This window comes from Nannospalax galili, unplaced genomic scaffold (genome assembly GCF_000622305.1).
Source record: "Nannospalax galili isolate Female #2095 unplaced genomic scaffold, S.galili_v1.0 scaffold559, whole genome shotgun sequence".
In the NCBI taxonomy this organism is placed as follows: domain Eukaryota; kingdom Metazoa; phylum Chordata; class Mammalia; order Rodentia; family Spalacidae; genus Nannospalax; species Nannospalax galili.
Genome location: NW_008343479.1, coordinates 3,253,875 through 3,271,012, shown reverse-complemented (window position 1 = coordinate 3,271,012; position 17,138 = coordinate 3,253,875). Strand labels below are relative to the sequence as shown.

Here is a 17,138-nt window from a genome sequence, read left to right as displayed (position 1 = left end):
TATATATGCCTACAGAGTCAGTTTTATGATCCCCAAGTGTTCTTCAGTGTGGGTTCATCCACTGGAGCCTGGTCAACCTACTAAGAGTCTCACTCCTAAATGAGACTGGTTCTTCCCTTCCCAATAGTCATAACTTGCCAATAGTTCCTCAGGTAGGGTTGGTGTTTCTTACTCACCTCCCCATGTCTATGCTGGGATTTTGTCCCATTTGTTTTGTAAAAGTCTGTTCCCTTGTGATCATCTACCTCCTCTGGCTCTTACACTCATTCTAACCCCTCTTCTACAATGATCCCTGATCCTGAGGAGGCAGAAGTTTGATATAAATGATATCCGTATTCAAGAATACAAAGTCTAACTTTCCTTATTCTCTACACATTGACCAGTGTAGTTTTCTGTGTTAATCACCATCTGCTACATAAGGATGCTCCTCTGGTGAGAGTTGAGAGAAGCCTTAATCTACTAGTATAACAAGTCATTAGAAATCAGTTTAATACTATATCACTTTAGTAGAATAGCTGTATTAGGCTATCTCCTATGGCCTCTGGGCTGTCTAATCTCAGATTCCTAAGCCTGATATCAATGTCAGGCATGGGCTCCATCTTATAAAGTGGACCTTAATCCAATGAAAAGGTAGTCAATTGCTCTTGTAATTCTTATGCCACTATTACAGTGATTGGCATATCTCACCAGGCCAGATGTTGTTGTAGTTCACAGGATTTACAGCTGAGTAAAGTTCATGCTAAATTTTCTCTTCAGGTAGTTTGCATAGTACTTCCCAACACTTTGAAAGCTAGACAGTAGAGATGAGGCTTTGAAGTCAGGTTGATTTCTTCTTGTTTGTTCTATAGTTCTTACTATCTTCAGCAATAGGGTTTTACTGTGAAGTTCTCATGAGTAATCAAGAACAGGGGCAATGGCCAGAGGGTCTACGAGATGCCTAGTCAATAGCTTCATAAAAGCAACTCAATTCCTTTCATTGGGCTTTTACTTTACAAGCCTATGGTATCAGATAGGGGCAATGCCACCATGTCATAAGGCAATTCCTTTTTAATCTCTTTTTATAATTTATATGAATATGCTTTAAGTAATTTCTATAGTAGTAGGTTTCCTTATGGCTTTTCATAAAGGCATTTAGTGTTAGTTACCCCTCCCCATAGTCCTTCCTCACCCTCTTTAACCCTTCCCACTCTATTATTCCCCTTTCCCCCTTTATATCACTGTGTCTACTCTCCTCCCGGGAGCATCCCTCCCAAACCCATGGCCATTCATTAGCTTCTTGACTTATTTGGATTTTCAAATGGAAACATGCCTGTCTAGGATTTCAAGCTAGCATCCATCTATGAGAAAGAACATGTGACATTTGTCTTTCTTGGTCTGGGTTGCCTTACTCAGGATGATCATTTCCAGTTGAGAGAAGCCTTAATCTACCAGTATAACAATAAATCATTAGAAATCAGTTTAATACTATATCAATTTAGTAGAATAGCTGTATTAAGTTATCTCCTATAGCCTCTGGTCTGTCTAGTCTCAAATTCCTAACCCATATACAAATCCATACATTTACAGTCACCTGATTTTTGATAAACAAGCCACAAATACACACTGGAGAAAAGACAGAATGTTCAACAGATGGTGCTGGTCAAACTGTGTAAGAGTACATAAATCTCTGGCTTTCAAAACTCAACCCCAACTAGATCAAAGACCTTAATATAAGGCACCATACCCAGGATCAGAGAAAGGAGAAAGTAATGAATGCATTGGAACTACAGGAAAGGATTCACTGAATAATTCTTTCTTATAAAAACATAGATCATTTGCTACTAGCTACCCCCTATTCCACTTCCCTCCTATCAAATATGGACTTACACAGTGAGAACACACAGTTAGCCACAAGATGTGAGTCTATGTAAGTTTTATTAATGAAGGCAAAGAAGAGAGGAACTGTTAATATTTTCACAGAGCCACACATGTCCCAAATCTCTCAGTTGTGATAATTACACTCTATTATATAAAGTCAAGAACTATAGAAGAGTGAAATAGACATTATGGCGATTTCAAAACAAAAGATTTCAGTTTATTAGATTACTTTTCAATGTATATTTGAAAAGCAACACAAAGTGACCTTTAAAATGTGTTAAACACAGTAAAATTTTATTCACTTAAAGTAGGGGTAGGTAAAGTTAAGATTCCATGGAAAATAAGGTTATGGTGCTGAAAAGTTGAGTAATCGTCCATATTAATAAGGAAGAAAGCCTTTCATGATAATAAGAGAAATAAGTTTGGCGGTCTGAGAGGTGAGTGGAGGATAGGTAGGACTGGATGTAGATATGCAATCTAGTACTCTTTAAAATGGAGCAGAGGCTTCAACCCGAGTGCTGTTTGTTCCACACCTTAATGGAAAATATCAAATTAGTACAAAATCTATATCACATTCTTCCTGCCTTCATTCCAAATAGGCTGTGCACTGAGCTGTCCTCTTGTCCCTGACAAAGTCCCCTGACTTCTCTGAGGCAACAGCAGGGGAGGCTTGCTGAAACACTCCTCAGGGGCATGCTCACTGCCTTAACTTCTCAGGGCTGAAGGCTTAGATATGCTGCCCTCAAATCATGCAACCTCCCTGACTCCATTTATTCTGAAACTTTACAGATAATTTTCTGTTTTTTCTATTTCAGAATAAAATAATTATGAGTTTTCCAGCACTGATTAAATGTGAACGATCTTGAAGGGGAAGGGAAAGAAAGGTAGGGGGGAGAGGAACAAGAATCAAGGCTTTGCACACGCCACTTCTTTGTCCCTCCAGGTCTCTCAGGATTATTTTAATGTAGGATCTGTTCAAGATCTTCTCTGTGTGGTTTATATTATGCATGTAAATACCCTGTGCATTTTGGGGCAGGTGAAAGGAAGTGCTTCATTCACACTCTGTCATGGAAGGACCTGAAAATAGCAGATGGTTCAGCATTTACCCTGAGTCTTTTCTTTGATACCTAAAAACTCATTTATTCTTCATTCAGCTCTCTGGTAGGTTTACTATCATACTTAATACCCTGAAGATGCAGAAATAAAGACATTCACAGGTGAAGCCACATAGTTAGGGTATGGTAGAACTGTGACTCAAATTCAGGCATTTTAGTCATTCCTCTTTATGACAACAGAGTGATAGAGAAGGGAAGTATGACAAGGCATGGTAGTGCACACCTATAATCTGAGTACTCTGGAGGTAGAAGCAGGCACCTGGAGTATACAGTGAGTTCAAGGAGCTACATAGTAAGACTCAATGTAGAGTAGGAAAGGAAAGAGGTAGAAAAAAAAGAGGATGTTAAATCATTTCTTTTTTAAAAAATATTTTATTATTTTTATTTTATGTGTATGAGTGTTATGCCTGAATGCATGGAAGTGCACCCATGTTGTGCAATGCCTGCAGAGGACAGAAGAGGCCATCAGATCCCCTAGAACTGGCGTTACAGACAGTTGTTAGCTGCCATGTGGGTACTGGGATTCGAACCCGGGTCTTCTGAAAGAACAGCCAGTGTTCTTAACCACTGAGCCATCTATCCAGCCTCAAGTTAAATCATTTCTGTTGAAACTGTGTCCATTAGTTTCCTATGCTTGCTGGAAGTGATCACTGGGCTTTCTGCTCCAGCCATCTCCTGCCATCATGCCTCCTTGCTGTAATAGGCTCTTGCCCCTTTTGAACTGTAAGACAAATAAACTCTTACCTTTTTTTTTGTCTTTTTGAGATAGTCTCCCTGTAGCCCCAACTGGCCTGGAACTCACTCTGTAGACCAGGCTGGCCTCGAATTCAGAGATCCACCTGCCTCTGCCTTCTGAGTGCTGGGACTAAAGGCATGCTCCATCATGCCGGGAAAGCTCTTTTTTTGGAAGTTCCCTTAGTCATGTTGTTTTAGTGCAGCAACAGAAAAGAAACTAATACAGTAGGAAATCTTAACTCTGGTTATAATAATTCAATAGTAAACGTGTTGATTTTACAAAATTGAGTAATAAATGGATGCTTTAAAGAATAATTTTCTGACAAAACTATAAGCTTTTTACAATCATTTTAAACTGAGTTTTCTTTGGTTCCTAACTTTCGAAAAGATAAAAATAGTGCTGGGGAGATGACTCAGTCAGTAAAGTCACTTGCTACCAAGCCTAACAACCTGCATTGGACCCCTCGGACTTATATGGTGGAAGGAGAGACCCAACTCTCAAGAGTTATCCTCTGACCTCCACATATGTCCTATAATTAATTAATTAATTAATTAATTAATTAAATAATAAACAAATAAACCCTGTTCAACCTACTTCCAACCACATGAAATTGTATATAATTGTGCTCTGAAAAAATTGGAAATTGATTTCTCTTTAATTTCCAAATTTTCCAAGATCCTTAGCTTAATTATGTATATCAATAGAATGTCTGTGGTTCCATATCAAGCATAGAACAACCACTAAATTTATAGCAAGGATATAGTAAAAGTTTCATACCACAAAGAGCCATAGTCAAGAGTCTATCCCTTCAAGCACAATTTTAATGCATTCAACAGGAGAAATAAAACTAACATTAAAAATAGTGGGGCAGGAGAGTAGGTTCAGTGTGCGAGAGTACGGGCTGCTCTTACAAAGCACCCACATGGTGCCTCATAACCACCTGTAACTCTAGTTCCATTGGATCTTATGACCTCTTCTGGCCTCTGAGGGCACTGCATGCACATGGGCACACACAAGGTGCAGACAAGTATTCATATACATAAAATAAAAATAAATAAGCAAAATCAAATGTGTCAGACCTATTGGCCAACTATTTCTAGGCAGAAGACTAAATTATTAGACTTTGTACTGACTACATCAAGGGAAATTTACCAGGAAAATAGCCACTGTTCATTGCAAGTATTTTGAATGGAAAGAATCACTAAGGAAAAGAAATTTTGACCAACTTTAACTCTAATTCAGTACTCCAATCTTAGACAATGTCAGTCTAAGCTTCTGAACACCACCTTTTTTTTTTTACTATATTTTGTGTTTATTGATTTTTGTTATAGCTAATACTGATGATGATCAGGTCATTGTTCTCCATTAGAATATAATGGATATCAATTTTTACAGTTGTATAGATTCCTAACATAGCACAGTCCTGGTTTATACATTCTAATAATAGTAACTCTGCTGTCTTACAGGCTCATGTTAAACACTCTCCATGCATTTAGCTCTCCTTTGTTTTTCCTTCAGCGTTGGGAAATGAACCAAGGGCCTCCCACATGCTAGTCAAGTTCCTCACTACATCTCCACACTATTAGCCTTGCTTTTGTAGAAATAGACACTTTCAATAAATAAAATATTTTTTTAAAGAAAGAAGGGGGGTCTGGAGAGTTGGCTCAGAGGTTAAGAGCATGGGTTGTTCTTGCAGAGGACCCAGGTTCTAATCCCAGCAACCACATGGCGGCTAACAACCATCTGTAACTCCAGTTCCAGATGATCTAATGCTGTCTTATGACCACTGCAGGCATTACATGACACAAGTGCACTTACATACATGCAGGCAATGCACTTATATACATAAAATACAAATAAATAAATAAAATATTTTAAAATAAATATTTTATTGAGAATTTCATACATACATATAAGGTGTTTTAATCAAATCCATGCCCACACCCTCCCTCTAACTCCTCCCATATCTCCCCATCACTTTTTTCTGATAACTTCATGTACTCTTTCTTCTTCTTTGATTTATCTATTTTTTTATGGGGTTTTTGGCTACTCTTACATTCCCCCATCTGAAGAGGTAACCCTAAAATTTATCACTTTTTTCTGATAACTTCATGTACTCTTTCTTCTTCTTTGATTTATCTATTTTTTTTATGGGGCTTTTGGCTACTCTTACATTCCCCCATCTGAAGAGGTAACCCTAAAATTTTTAAAGGATTAGATAAAAGCTCCCAAATATTTTCAACATTTTTGGCCTTTGGAAGAGAGCAGGTTGCCAAGAGGCCCAAGGACATTGTGAGTTTCTGATAACTTCATGTACTCTTTCTTCTTCTTTGATTTATCTATTTTTTTTATGGGGCTTTTGGCTACTCTTACATTCCCCCATCTGAAGAGGTAACCCTAAAATTTTTAAAGGATTAGATAAAAGCTCCCAAATATTTTCAACATTTTTGGCCTTTGGAAGAGAGCAGGTTGCCAAGAGGCCCAAGGACATTGTGAGTTTTAGCCAAGAAACTGGCTACTTTTCTTTAGGGTCTTTTTACCCTAACTGCCTAGCAAATTCCTACCTCCTATTCTTATCACACCATCTTCTGAAGAGGTTACCCAAATTGCCAATAGAGAATAGGGATACAGACTGCTATTGCTTCTTCCATGCTGAACAGGTATGCAGGGCGAGGCATTGGGGTACCCCCTCAGTGGGTCTATCTAAAAGACTCCCAAATTTCATAACTCTTATCTTGAGGAGGAAAAGAAAGTCTTTGAATCATGAATAGGAGATGTGAAGGAGAAGTAAAGGCAAGAGTAATTAGCATTACAAATTCTAGACAGGGAACTAGAAAAAAGTCAGAACAGGGCAATTTTCAAATGTTCATATGAGAGTCCATTGGAATTTCTTGACAAGGGCTTCCTAAAGCATCATTCTACTGGGTTCCTCCTCATTTTTATTTTGTCTGCCAAGGCTGGACTCCTTGATGGATTTAGGATTTGCTTTCAGGTATTTTGATAGCACCACGTGGGGGCAGGATCTAGGGGCTCTCAGGCATTCTCAGCCCCTCTGTCAGAGAGTGGCCAGAAGGAGGCCAGAACTTGGCATTCTCTGGCAGTCTCTAAATAAAATATTTTAAAAAAGAAATAGATACTTTCATTATCCTTTTGTTGCAGAAGAGGAAGGTGAGGTAAGTATTATATAATAACATTAAAGATGAATTATTTAAGTAAATAACAGTCTGAAAAAAATACTGAATGGCGAGGTGAAGCATACTTAATACAGTTTTATCTTTCTCATGTTATATTAGTAATTGAAATATTGTGTTTTGCTCTTAGGACCAGCAAGATAAGAAAGAAGACAAATGAATAAAAACATGATTCTAAGTTATCTTAAAACACATACAAAATAATCATTTTGAGTAATCCACCTATGGATTTCAGCCTTGAGCCAATGTCTAATAAACAAATACTCAGAATTCTTTCAGTACTGTGGCATGTTCTTTGGAATCCACACAATGCTACCAAATTTGGATCCTTTAAGGAAGATAAGCAAGCGTCTTCTTGTCAAAGGACAAGTAGAAAAAGATTTTGGCTTTGCAGTCTCTACCATTCTGTGGGGATTAATGGCCCCTGTTCTTATAGTTCAAAAGCAGACATAATCAATATGTAAATGAATGGCAATGTTTGTGTTTTGATTAAAGCTAATGTATAAAAAAGTCAAGAGCTGGATTTAGTTCATGGATCTATAGTCTTTCTTAAAGATGAATTTATGGTTGTTACTACTGTTTAGGAAAGAAGAAATCAAAACCATTCAGAATTAGTAAAGACCCAGGTTAAAAAAATGTATGTGTACAAAAAGAAAGGGTTATAAAATGTTACTATTGATTCTTTTCCACAACTCAAAAATGGTCTTTCAAAGAAATACTGATTTCCAAAGCCATTGGAATTCAAGGATACCAGCTTGTAAAAGAAATGTTTATTTAATGGTTGCATTGTATATCATCTAGCACAAAATTGATTTGAAAGTTTGGTTTTAATTTAGAATGTCTTCTCTTCATTATATTTTAAGTGCAAATGTCACCACTTATCTCAGCATGCTTATTAGTTATTACAAGGAAACATTTAACTATTTGCATTTGCTGAAGATTAAGAACATAAATATAACACAGTGGAATTTAGTGATAGTTTAATGTTCCTAGTGAGACACGAGTTTCCCATGACAGGATCATTAACTAAACAACATTAGTGTTTAGAGGAATCCTCCTTGTGAGCCCTAAAAGACAATACTTCTCTTCAGTTTCAGTTGCTAAAACATAAAGTCTTTCAGATGGTTTGTGAGTAACAGTATAGTCAGTTTGTTCTAAGGAATCGTCTTGTTATAGTGACTAGGCTATCCCTGTGGAGAAGACAATTGTAATTTTTTTTCCTCAAGGGTATAAATAATTTTCTCTTGCTCTAGTAATCTAAGAAACACCAGATTTCAGCAAGTCATTCATGAACTTCAATCTACATTGCCTAGAAAAATGACAGGTTTGCATCTATTTTTTTCCCAGGTACAGGGGCAGCTGCCCTGGAAAGCGGGAGTCCAGCAACCAGAATTCACCTTCCAAGTCAAAACCCCGAACAGTACCCAGCTCCATGTTTTGGTGCATTAGGTCCTCCACCTCCATATGAAGAAATTTTAAGAACAAGCCAATTTTAGACCTGGATCATCAATGGAATTTATTAGAAATATTTGTAACTCCAGAATATCAAGTTTAGGAACAATTCTTTCATTTAGTAGATATTCCTGGACATCTACTATAAAGATCTATTATAAAGCCCGAACAAGTAAAAACATAGACAAAAGAACGGGTATAGGGAAATAATTTCAGTTGTGGGGATGCTTTAATAATGAACCAGCACTGTTTTGCTGTGTTTTCAGCCTTGACAACAAAGTTAGCTTTTCTTCATTAGTTCTTAAGGAGACAGAAATCAGCACTAGAAATCATTTGCATAGATTAGCATTCTACTGCATTTCACATTACATTATTTGATACCCTAATGGTCTTTACAGAGTACAGACTCGGTAAAACACATCATAATTTAACAATGACCTAAACAGAAATTTAAGCAGATCTAGTGCGAGTACCAGAAAAAGAACACTGAGCTAGGGTGAAAGGGGTGAATAGAAGAAAATAATAAGCTTGGAGTTGAAGGAGAAAGGCAAACAGGAAGGGAGAGGAAAAGAGCACAAGTCTCAGGACAAGAAGTCCTATTCCCCATCCAGGAGATTGCCGAAAACATGAATCATATGCAATTCCAGTATGGCAGCAGGTCTCCTGGTCCTCCTTACTGAATGTGAACTCCACAGTTCAAGGTCTTTCTTGCGTCCCTCGGGCTTTGCCATAAGAAGGAACTTGGGTATAGACGCCATTGTTTTATTGGAAGACTCTGACTACATAAGTAGCAATGAGACCTTTCCAATGTCTCTTTCATCAGTAACCATCAGGAGAGGCAGGGGCAGGGAAAAAAATCCATGGCAGATAACATATAGTATTCAGCTGTCAAATATGTTGTATAAAACAACTAACATATCTAGTTGGTTATCAATAGGCAGTTCAAATTCAACTTGATTAAACTTCTAATCTTTCCCAAGCTTGTATCATCAGAACCTTTTCCAGTCTTCCTATTGCTTAGCCCAAAGGAGGTGGAGTAGTCCTTATACCTTCTATTCGTACTGCTTCCTGTATCTATGCTACCTGGAAGTCTTGTTCGATCTACTTTCAGAATGCATCTAGACTCAAGGGTTTCCCGTATAACACATCTGTGGTATGAACTGTCGCTGTGGATCCTTGCTGGAGCCCTGCAGGAAATCTAAATTGGTCCATTGGCCCCAGGCTACATTTTCTAGTATTCTATGTATAACACAGCAGCCAGGAAAATCTTTTTAAAGTTTTAGAACAGTTTTAGATTCACAGCAGTATTGAGCTGTAGACACTTCCCATGTCTCTTGTCTGCACAATGTGCAGTTTGCCACGCTATTATATCCTCCACCAGATTGGCACATTTGCTACACCTGATGAACTTTCTTTGACACATCATCATCACAGTGTTGTGTTGCACATTCTATGGAAAGACCGAATTTGTGATGACATTAACCACCACCATCAGAGGACCTTAGTTTCTTTGCCCTGAAATATTCTGGCTCTATATCTGAGTCCCTTCCTTTCTTCTAACTGCTGGCTGCCCAATTATTTTTATTGTCTCCACAATTTTCCCTTTTCCTGAATATTAGTCACTTAAAATCATATAGTATGAGGCATTTTTGGTTTGGTTCCTTTGACTTTTTAAGATGTATATACCTTTCCTCCATGTCTTTCACAGCTTGATCGTTTTTTCTTTCCAGCGCTGAAAAATATACACTGTGCAGAAATACAGTCTTTAATTATGCACTCATCTACTTCATAGCACATTTTTGATATGAAGAGCAATCTTTCACAATGTCAGGACAGTACTCTCTTGGTACTCCACCTTAGAGAGAGAAAATGCCAAAGATTTTGGCGCACGAATGTGATTGAGCTGATCCTGTCTCAGCTCCCTTTCTTAGGATGCTCTCTTTCACTCATTTCTCCAGGAAGCACTGTTCTGAGCCCTACTGTGTATTGACCTGTCTCTGGAGGGTTAGCTCTGCTGCTCCTTGCATTTGCTGCCATCATCTCTATGTATCAAAATTGCTGCCCCCCACACCTTCTTTAGTCTTATTTTTAAGTCACCTCTCCAGTGGGGTCCATTCTGAACAACCTTACTTTAAATTGAAGCCTCTTTACCCTGGCATGCCCTACCCCCTTAGTCATGATGAAGTTTATTTTCTAGTAGCACTTAATTGTACTGCATAGCTGTAGACTAGACTAGTTTGTGTCTTCTCTTGCTAGAATGGAAATTCGTCTGTGGAAGAACTGTTATTTACTGATTTACATTTGGTGTCTAAAGCTGCTTACTTGGAAATTAGTACATATTTCAACGATTTTCAAATTTTATTTTCCCTGGTTCTAGATATTTTCAAAAGCAGCTGGATGAAAATGTAGTAAGGGTGCGGATTTATGAATAGGAAAATATATAAAAGTCAGAAGTAACTGACTTAACACTGTAAATGAGCTCTCACTTGTAGTCACTAACAGAAGTCTGGAGAACTGTCAGTGCACTGTAATAGTACGTGGTACTGCAGGATGTCATGCGGCATGAACTACCTCCATTTACACCATTAGCTTTTATTCTCGTGACTTCCTTGTGACCTGGTATTCTGAGCTTCAAGCTGCACACAGCAGAGGAACCTGCACGTTCTTTAGAAGACCTCTGTGGTTGCAGTAAAAGAATTTTTAAAAAGTATTAAGTATTTAATTAACCAGAAAAACAACAGCAGTGAAAAGGTGATAGAAGAGGGTTAGTCACATGGCCTTGATAGCAAAAAAATTAAGATGAGATGCACAGGACACCTTCATAACTGACAGGGGTTTCAAGTTTCTCCCCTTTGCTAAATGCCTTCATAGAAGAAACTTGGAAAAAGCAAGCAAGTGTAAGCTGTAATCCAGAAGACTCTAGAATTAGAGGCAGGAGTGTTGAGTCTAGCTGTATTTGATGGTGAGGTCAATGTACGGGCCCCAGCACTGCAGCCACTCAGAGAAGAGCCAGCAGTGGTCAGAGCATGAACACGGCAGCAGCGGGCGACAAGCTCAGGATGGAATGATGGACGGAGAGGTTGCAGGGCTGGCCGTCAGCAGATATTGACAGGGAAACAGGAAAGGATGAAAGTAATGAGTAAAACCCAAAAACCAAAAGGTGAATTAACTAAAAATAATTGAGCTGTGACTAATACAAATAATACTGTTTAAAAATGATTACCTAATATATAATATTGTTTAGATTAGAGTGGTTAATATTTTTTTTAAGATATAAGGGCAGTATGTAGCAACAGACATAATTGAATCTCAGGTTATAGAAATAAAATGAGTGATGAACAAAAGTAAATTTAAGAATCAGCATTCAATTTGGGAGTCTTTTAGATAGACCCACTGAAGGGGTACCCCAATTGCCTCACCCTTCATCCCCGTTCAGCATGGAAAAAGCCAGAGCAGTTGACATACGTCCCTATTCCCTACTGGCAAGTTGGGTAACCTCTTCAGAGGATGGCATGATAAGAATAAGAGGTAGGAATTGGCTAGGCAGTTGGGGTAAAAAGACCCCCAAAGAAAAGTAGCCGGTTTCTTGGATAAAAGTCAAAATGTTCTTGGGCCTCTTAGCAACATACTCCATTCCAAAGGCAAAAAGTGTCAAAAGTATTTGAGAGCTTTTATCTAATCCTTAAAAGATTTTAGGGTTACCTTTCAGAGGGGGGAATGTTAAAGTAGCAAAAAGCCCGGTTATAAAATGAAAGAGTACAGGAAGTTGTCAGGAAAAAGTGAAGGGGAGATATGGGAGGAGTTGTAGGGGAGGGAGTGGGCATGGATTTGATCAAAACATCTTATATGCATGTATGAAATTCTCAAAAAAAAATTTAAAATAAAAAAGAATCAGCATTCAAGCCAGGCATGGTTGCATACTCTTTAATCCCAATACTTGAGATGCAGAGGCCTGAAGATCTCTGTGAGTTCTAGGCCAGCCTGGTCTACATAGCAACCTTCAGTGCTACACAGTGAAACCCTATTTTTAAAAATTAGTATAGCAGGCCACAAATATCTAAAACAAAATAGTAAAAATTAAAAAGTTTTGCTTCTGGAAATAGGACTCCAAGATAATGATGTGTAGGACAAGGAGGAGCAGAGAAGCACAGAATTTTTTTAGCTTGAATCTATGGTATTATCCAACTTTAAATGTATGTGCTACTTAGAAGATACAGAATTAAGCAACTAGATGATTTGGCAGTTATAATTCCCAATTACAAGCCCACAGAGAAAGTTATAGCATAATGAAGGAAGTAAAAAATTTTAAGTGTTTTTAGGTGATGGGGACACAGGTGATTTCATCTTTTACACACACTTCTGGCTTTCTAAGAGTTCAACACAGTGGATTTTTTACTCATATGGTTGAAAATCACAAGCAGGTGTGGTGGTGTGTGCCTGGAGATCTAGCACTGGGGAAATGAGACAAGGTTACAATTGAGAATTTGAGGCCATCCCAGGCTGCATAATGAGTCTCAGTCTCAAGCATAAAAAGAAAAAAAAAAAAAAAAAGACTAACAAAGAGGAAAAAAAAAAAAAAAAAAAAAAAAAAAAAGACTAACAAAGAAAGGAAAAAAGAAAAGAAAAGAAAAGCTAAGCTCAACAAACTTTGTTGGGCTTGGAGATGGGCATGCCAAAAACTCTGAGTTGATCACCAACACTATGTGTTCGAAATATTCTGTACCCCACGAATAAATGCAATTGTATGTATCAATTGCAAATCATATACACAATGGAGTCCACCCTAAATTTAACAAATGAGAAAATGTTGATTTTGGAAGAGCATTTGACTTAGCCAAGACATATAGTTAATTATCATGAGAGGCAAAAATAAAAAATTTGTTTTTCTTTTATTTCCTATTTGAGGTAATTTTCCAGTATGTTCTTCAAATTTCAACAGCTGTAATAAAAATAAGTACAAAAGAACACAGATAATAATTAAATTTATCTCAAGTAATTAAGTTTAGGAAAAATGTTCTTGTTTGTATTGTAAGAGATAACAGATCTCAAAATACATTCCATGCATAGCCCAGGCAGTGTTTATAATTCACACCTAGGAAAAAGTGAGAGAATCTAGGGAGATGGGACTTGTGGTTTGGCAGCTGGATTTTGTCTAAGGGATCAGCAGAAGTCAGACTTGAAGCAATTGGAATTCATTTCCAAGCTACTTGCACACATGTGTTGATGGAAGTGTAATGAAAATACACCCTAGGTATATGGTTGCTTGGTTTATTTGGATTTAGGGAGGAAGTGCGAGACTAAGGTACAGGTAGATGGATTGAGGTGATAGAAAAAAGTTTAATTTCCTAGAAACTTTTCTGATAAAGATCTCTCAACAAATACCACTGCATTTTATTTACTGTTTAAAAAACACTGGAATGTCTTCTATGTGTTAAGAATTCTCCAGGGTTCTTCAGATATATCTGCAACAATGGTTACAACTAATATTTAATCATAATAACCATGGGATTTTAACAAGTTTCCCTTGTGAACAAATGGTTAGTGGAAACTGCACTAACTGCCAGATGGAGACTTGGAACTCAATCTCTCATATTCTTTGTGAGCCACTGGAAATCAGTGCCAATAATAAAATAATAATACTGATTTAAATCCTATACTTATCAAAACATTCAAAATACATTTAAAAGATAAACCTACTAGTTTGTTATCTCTATCATCTTTGCCTGCATTTTGATTACTTGGCAGCCCCTTAACATTTTTATTTAAACTTGATGCCTCAGGTTTTAATTCTAATAGAAGTATATTTTAATTTTTTTCTTCTCACTGCTAATGGGTTTAACTCTTTCCATAAGCATCCACCAGAGGGCATGAGAACCCATCTATGAGTCCAGTCAATTAGGGTGATGTAATTTAATGGTTAAATGTAAACTGAAGTTAGGTTGCTACTGGCACCAACTTTGAACAGATCCCAGCAAAACAACAGGAATAAGGTTAAAATGTGCAAAGAATGGAATAATAAGAGGTGTCTTTGGAGAAGATGGTTTAGTGATTGTGGGTCTGAGGTAATTCTGATTGCCTTCTAGAAGATCTGTATTATTATATTTTATTGAAAGGTCTTTAGAGACAAAAACGGACAAAGCCCAGGGCTTTATCAGAAATAATTAGTGGACAATTGCATGCTTGCCTGGGATCCTTTGTAGTGATTGAAACCTGTGATGTGGATAGCAAAGTATGTTAATGGTACATAAGGCGAGTTGGGGTAAGCTATGAGATACCAGTCTCTTCAGTACTTAAACATTGCTGTATGATAGAAATCTCTGGAAGGGTTTCTTTTTGTTTAAGAGTAATACTTTGATAAGCTGCGAAAGGAGAAAAGCAGCCATATACAGGAGACACAGCTAATGATGGATGATTGCTGATAAGGCTAAGTCTGGATATTGTGTACAAGCTGGAGGTCAGGTTTAATGGATAAGTCTTTAAGAGTTTGTTTATACTAGATGGTAGATAGGCAATAGATGGCAGATATATATACACACATATAAATATATAAGATATATTTAGTGTCACTAATAATTTTAGTTCACTCTGAAGGCAACATGAATCACCTCAAACCCACAATCACTAAACCATCTTCTCCCAAAACACCTGAAGTTGAATTTAGCTCTTCAATTCATATTCCTCAGTGATGGTGTGCGTTTCTAGTTTCTCCCACCCTTATTTTGTCAGTGTTCACAAAATTTCACTTCATGTTATATGAGCTAAGTTGGCTAATTTGATTTCCCCTTCTAAAAATTCCCCCTTCAGACTTCCTTCTCTTAGTATTTACCATTCAGTAGCTTTAATCAAAGGCATTGTAGCTATGATGTTTAACTTAGTCAAAGGAAACATTCCTACCCAGGACATTTCTCAACCTCACCCGATTCTCCAGATTGCATGGTCTGAACTTTGCATCCAACAAAGTCACTTAGAAAACAGAGGAAAGTAATCTGATGGTCTCATGGACTCTCTACGGTTTCACACCTTCATCTAGCACCTGAGGATGAGGAAGGGGTAAAGAGCTCAGGGTCATTTTGTCTCCACCCCCTTTGCCTATGCTAAGGCATCACCACAAAAGTATTCTTTCTACGTTCAGTTTTCTTTTCACTCCAATTTTGGTTTTATTTTTCCCTAGTTATTGTCAACCAATATTTAAACGTTTTATAAACGTTTTCATTCTTTCACAATTTTATAAATATGATGTTCTTTGGTTATGCATATGCACATTCTCTCCCATTAGCTTCCCTTATACCCCTTTTCTCCAGTAGAACCCCTTCCTCTTCCCAGCAAGATCCCCCTCCTAGTTTCTCTTTATTTAATGCGCCACTGAATTTAATTATGGCTTCCTGCGTGAGCATGGGGAGGGGAGAGGGTTATTTACCTGAGCAGGCACGATTTACCAGCGGCTACCCCATCACTGTGTAACACTGATGGGCCCAGTCTTGTGCACGTCTTGAGCAGGTAACCCTTGATGCTGCAAAGACCTCTGCAGTAGGTCGTACCATGGTCCCCTCTGGAGTCTTTCCTTGGATTTTCAGATTGTCAGTATTGTCCTCAGCTCAGGACAGTCTTTCACAGGTGGAGTCTCAGGTCTGCTTCCACCTTTGCAAGTTCCTTCAGGACTCCAGTTGCAAATGTTGGCCTAGCAACAATACATGCTCTTGCCAAAGTCCTGCATGCCGCATATGGAGTAGTGAAAGTCGATTGTCAACTCTGTTTCCCACCAGATTTTCAGCCCTGAATAATGCTCAAATCCATTTCCAAGTTTCTTTGCTGGTCTTGCTTTCTTTGTCAGGTTTGAGCACATTGTCAGTCTAGTGCCATTTGGTTTATTTCCTGAGACTGTGGCTTACCTCTGGCTTCAGGCTGCTGTGCTTCAGACGCAGGAGTTTCTTAAATGGCTCTGGCTTCCACTCTGTGGGTGGCCAGTGGAGGGTCCCAGTGCTGAGCAGTGCACTTTCTCCCCTTTGCCCTCTGCTGTTGCTGCTGCTGCCCAGGGACACCTTTTTCCAGCTGTTCTATGACCCTTGCGTTGTTGACCTTGGTCTTAAGACTGTGGCTCACTGTGCCTGAATGAGCCGTCTCTGCCATCTGACAAATATTTCAACTTTAACTGGGGGTAGAGGCTCCCTAGTTTTGTAAAGTAAACCTTACAGGTTTTTTTTTTTTTTTTTCCATTTTCAAGCCACCTGAATCCTGGTTTAAATCGATTTTACAGAGATTAAAATTACAGTATATTACTTGGGTCTGATTTCTTGCAAAGAATGGGCCATTTTAGATCTTGGATTTTCCATACCAATGCAAAAACATTTTGCAGATAATTGAATTAGAACAGACACTTGGGAAAATCGATATAAAGGAATTGTTTATTGTTGACATTATTGACTATGATAATGGCATTCTGGCTATGTTGCTTACGTCCTTACATACAGAAAGATGTATTCATCAAAGAGATGATATGGTTTCTGAGATCTGTTTTAAATAACCAAATAAATATTTTTTTCTTTTCCTGATTCCTGGGTCTTAATAAGTCTTATATATTGAATTTGAGCCTAGGTCCATTTTAATGCTTGCTAACTCTAATCTTAGTTTATAATTCTTTATACCAGCCATGAAATTTAATAAACTAACCTTTTGCCTAGGGTACATTTTGTTAAAGAATAATATGAATCAGCCCAATAAATACCAAAATTCAATAGTTTAAAAGCAAACTGAAAATAATTTTTACTTATTTTTATTTATTTTAAAATA

At 37.7% G+C, this 17,138-nt stretch overlaps 1 protein-coding gene across 1 annotated transcript in view; it reads left to right on the top strand.

The window, feature by feature from the left end:
• Positions 1 to 8,395, top strand: part of Tmem207 (transmembrane protein 207) — a 27,300-nt gene extending 18,905 nt beyond the window's left edge. The window contains exon 5 of the mRNA XM_008839700.1: positions 8,259 to 8,395. Coding sequence (XP_008837922.1) covers positions 8,259 to 8,395 — 137 coding nt within the window. The remainder of the gene's footprint in view (positions 1 to 8,258) is intronic.
• Positions 8,396 to 17,138: the final 8,743 nt, after the last annotated feature.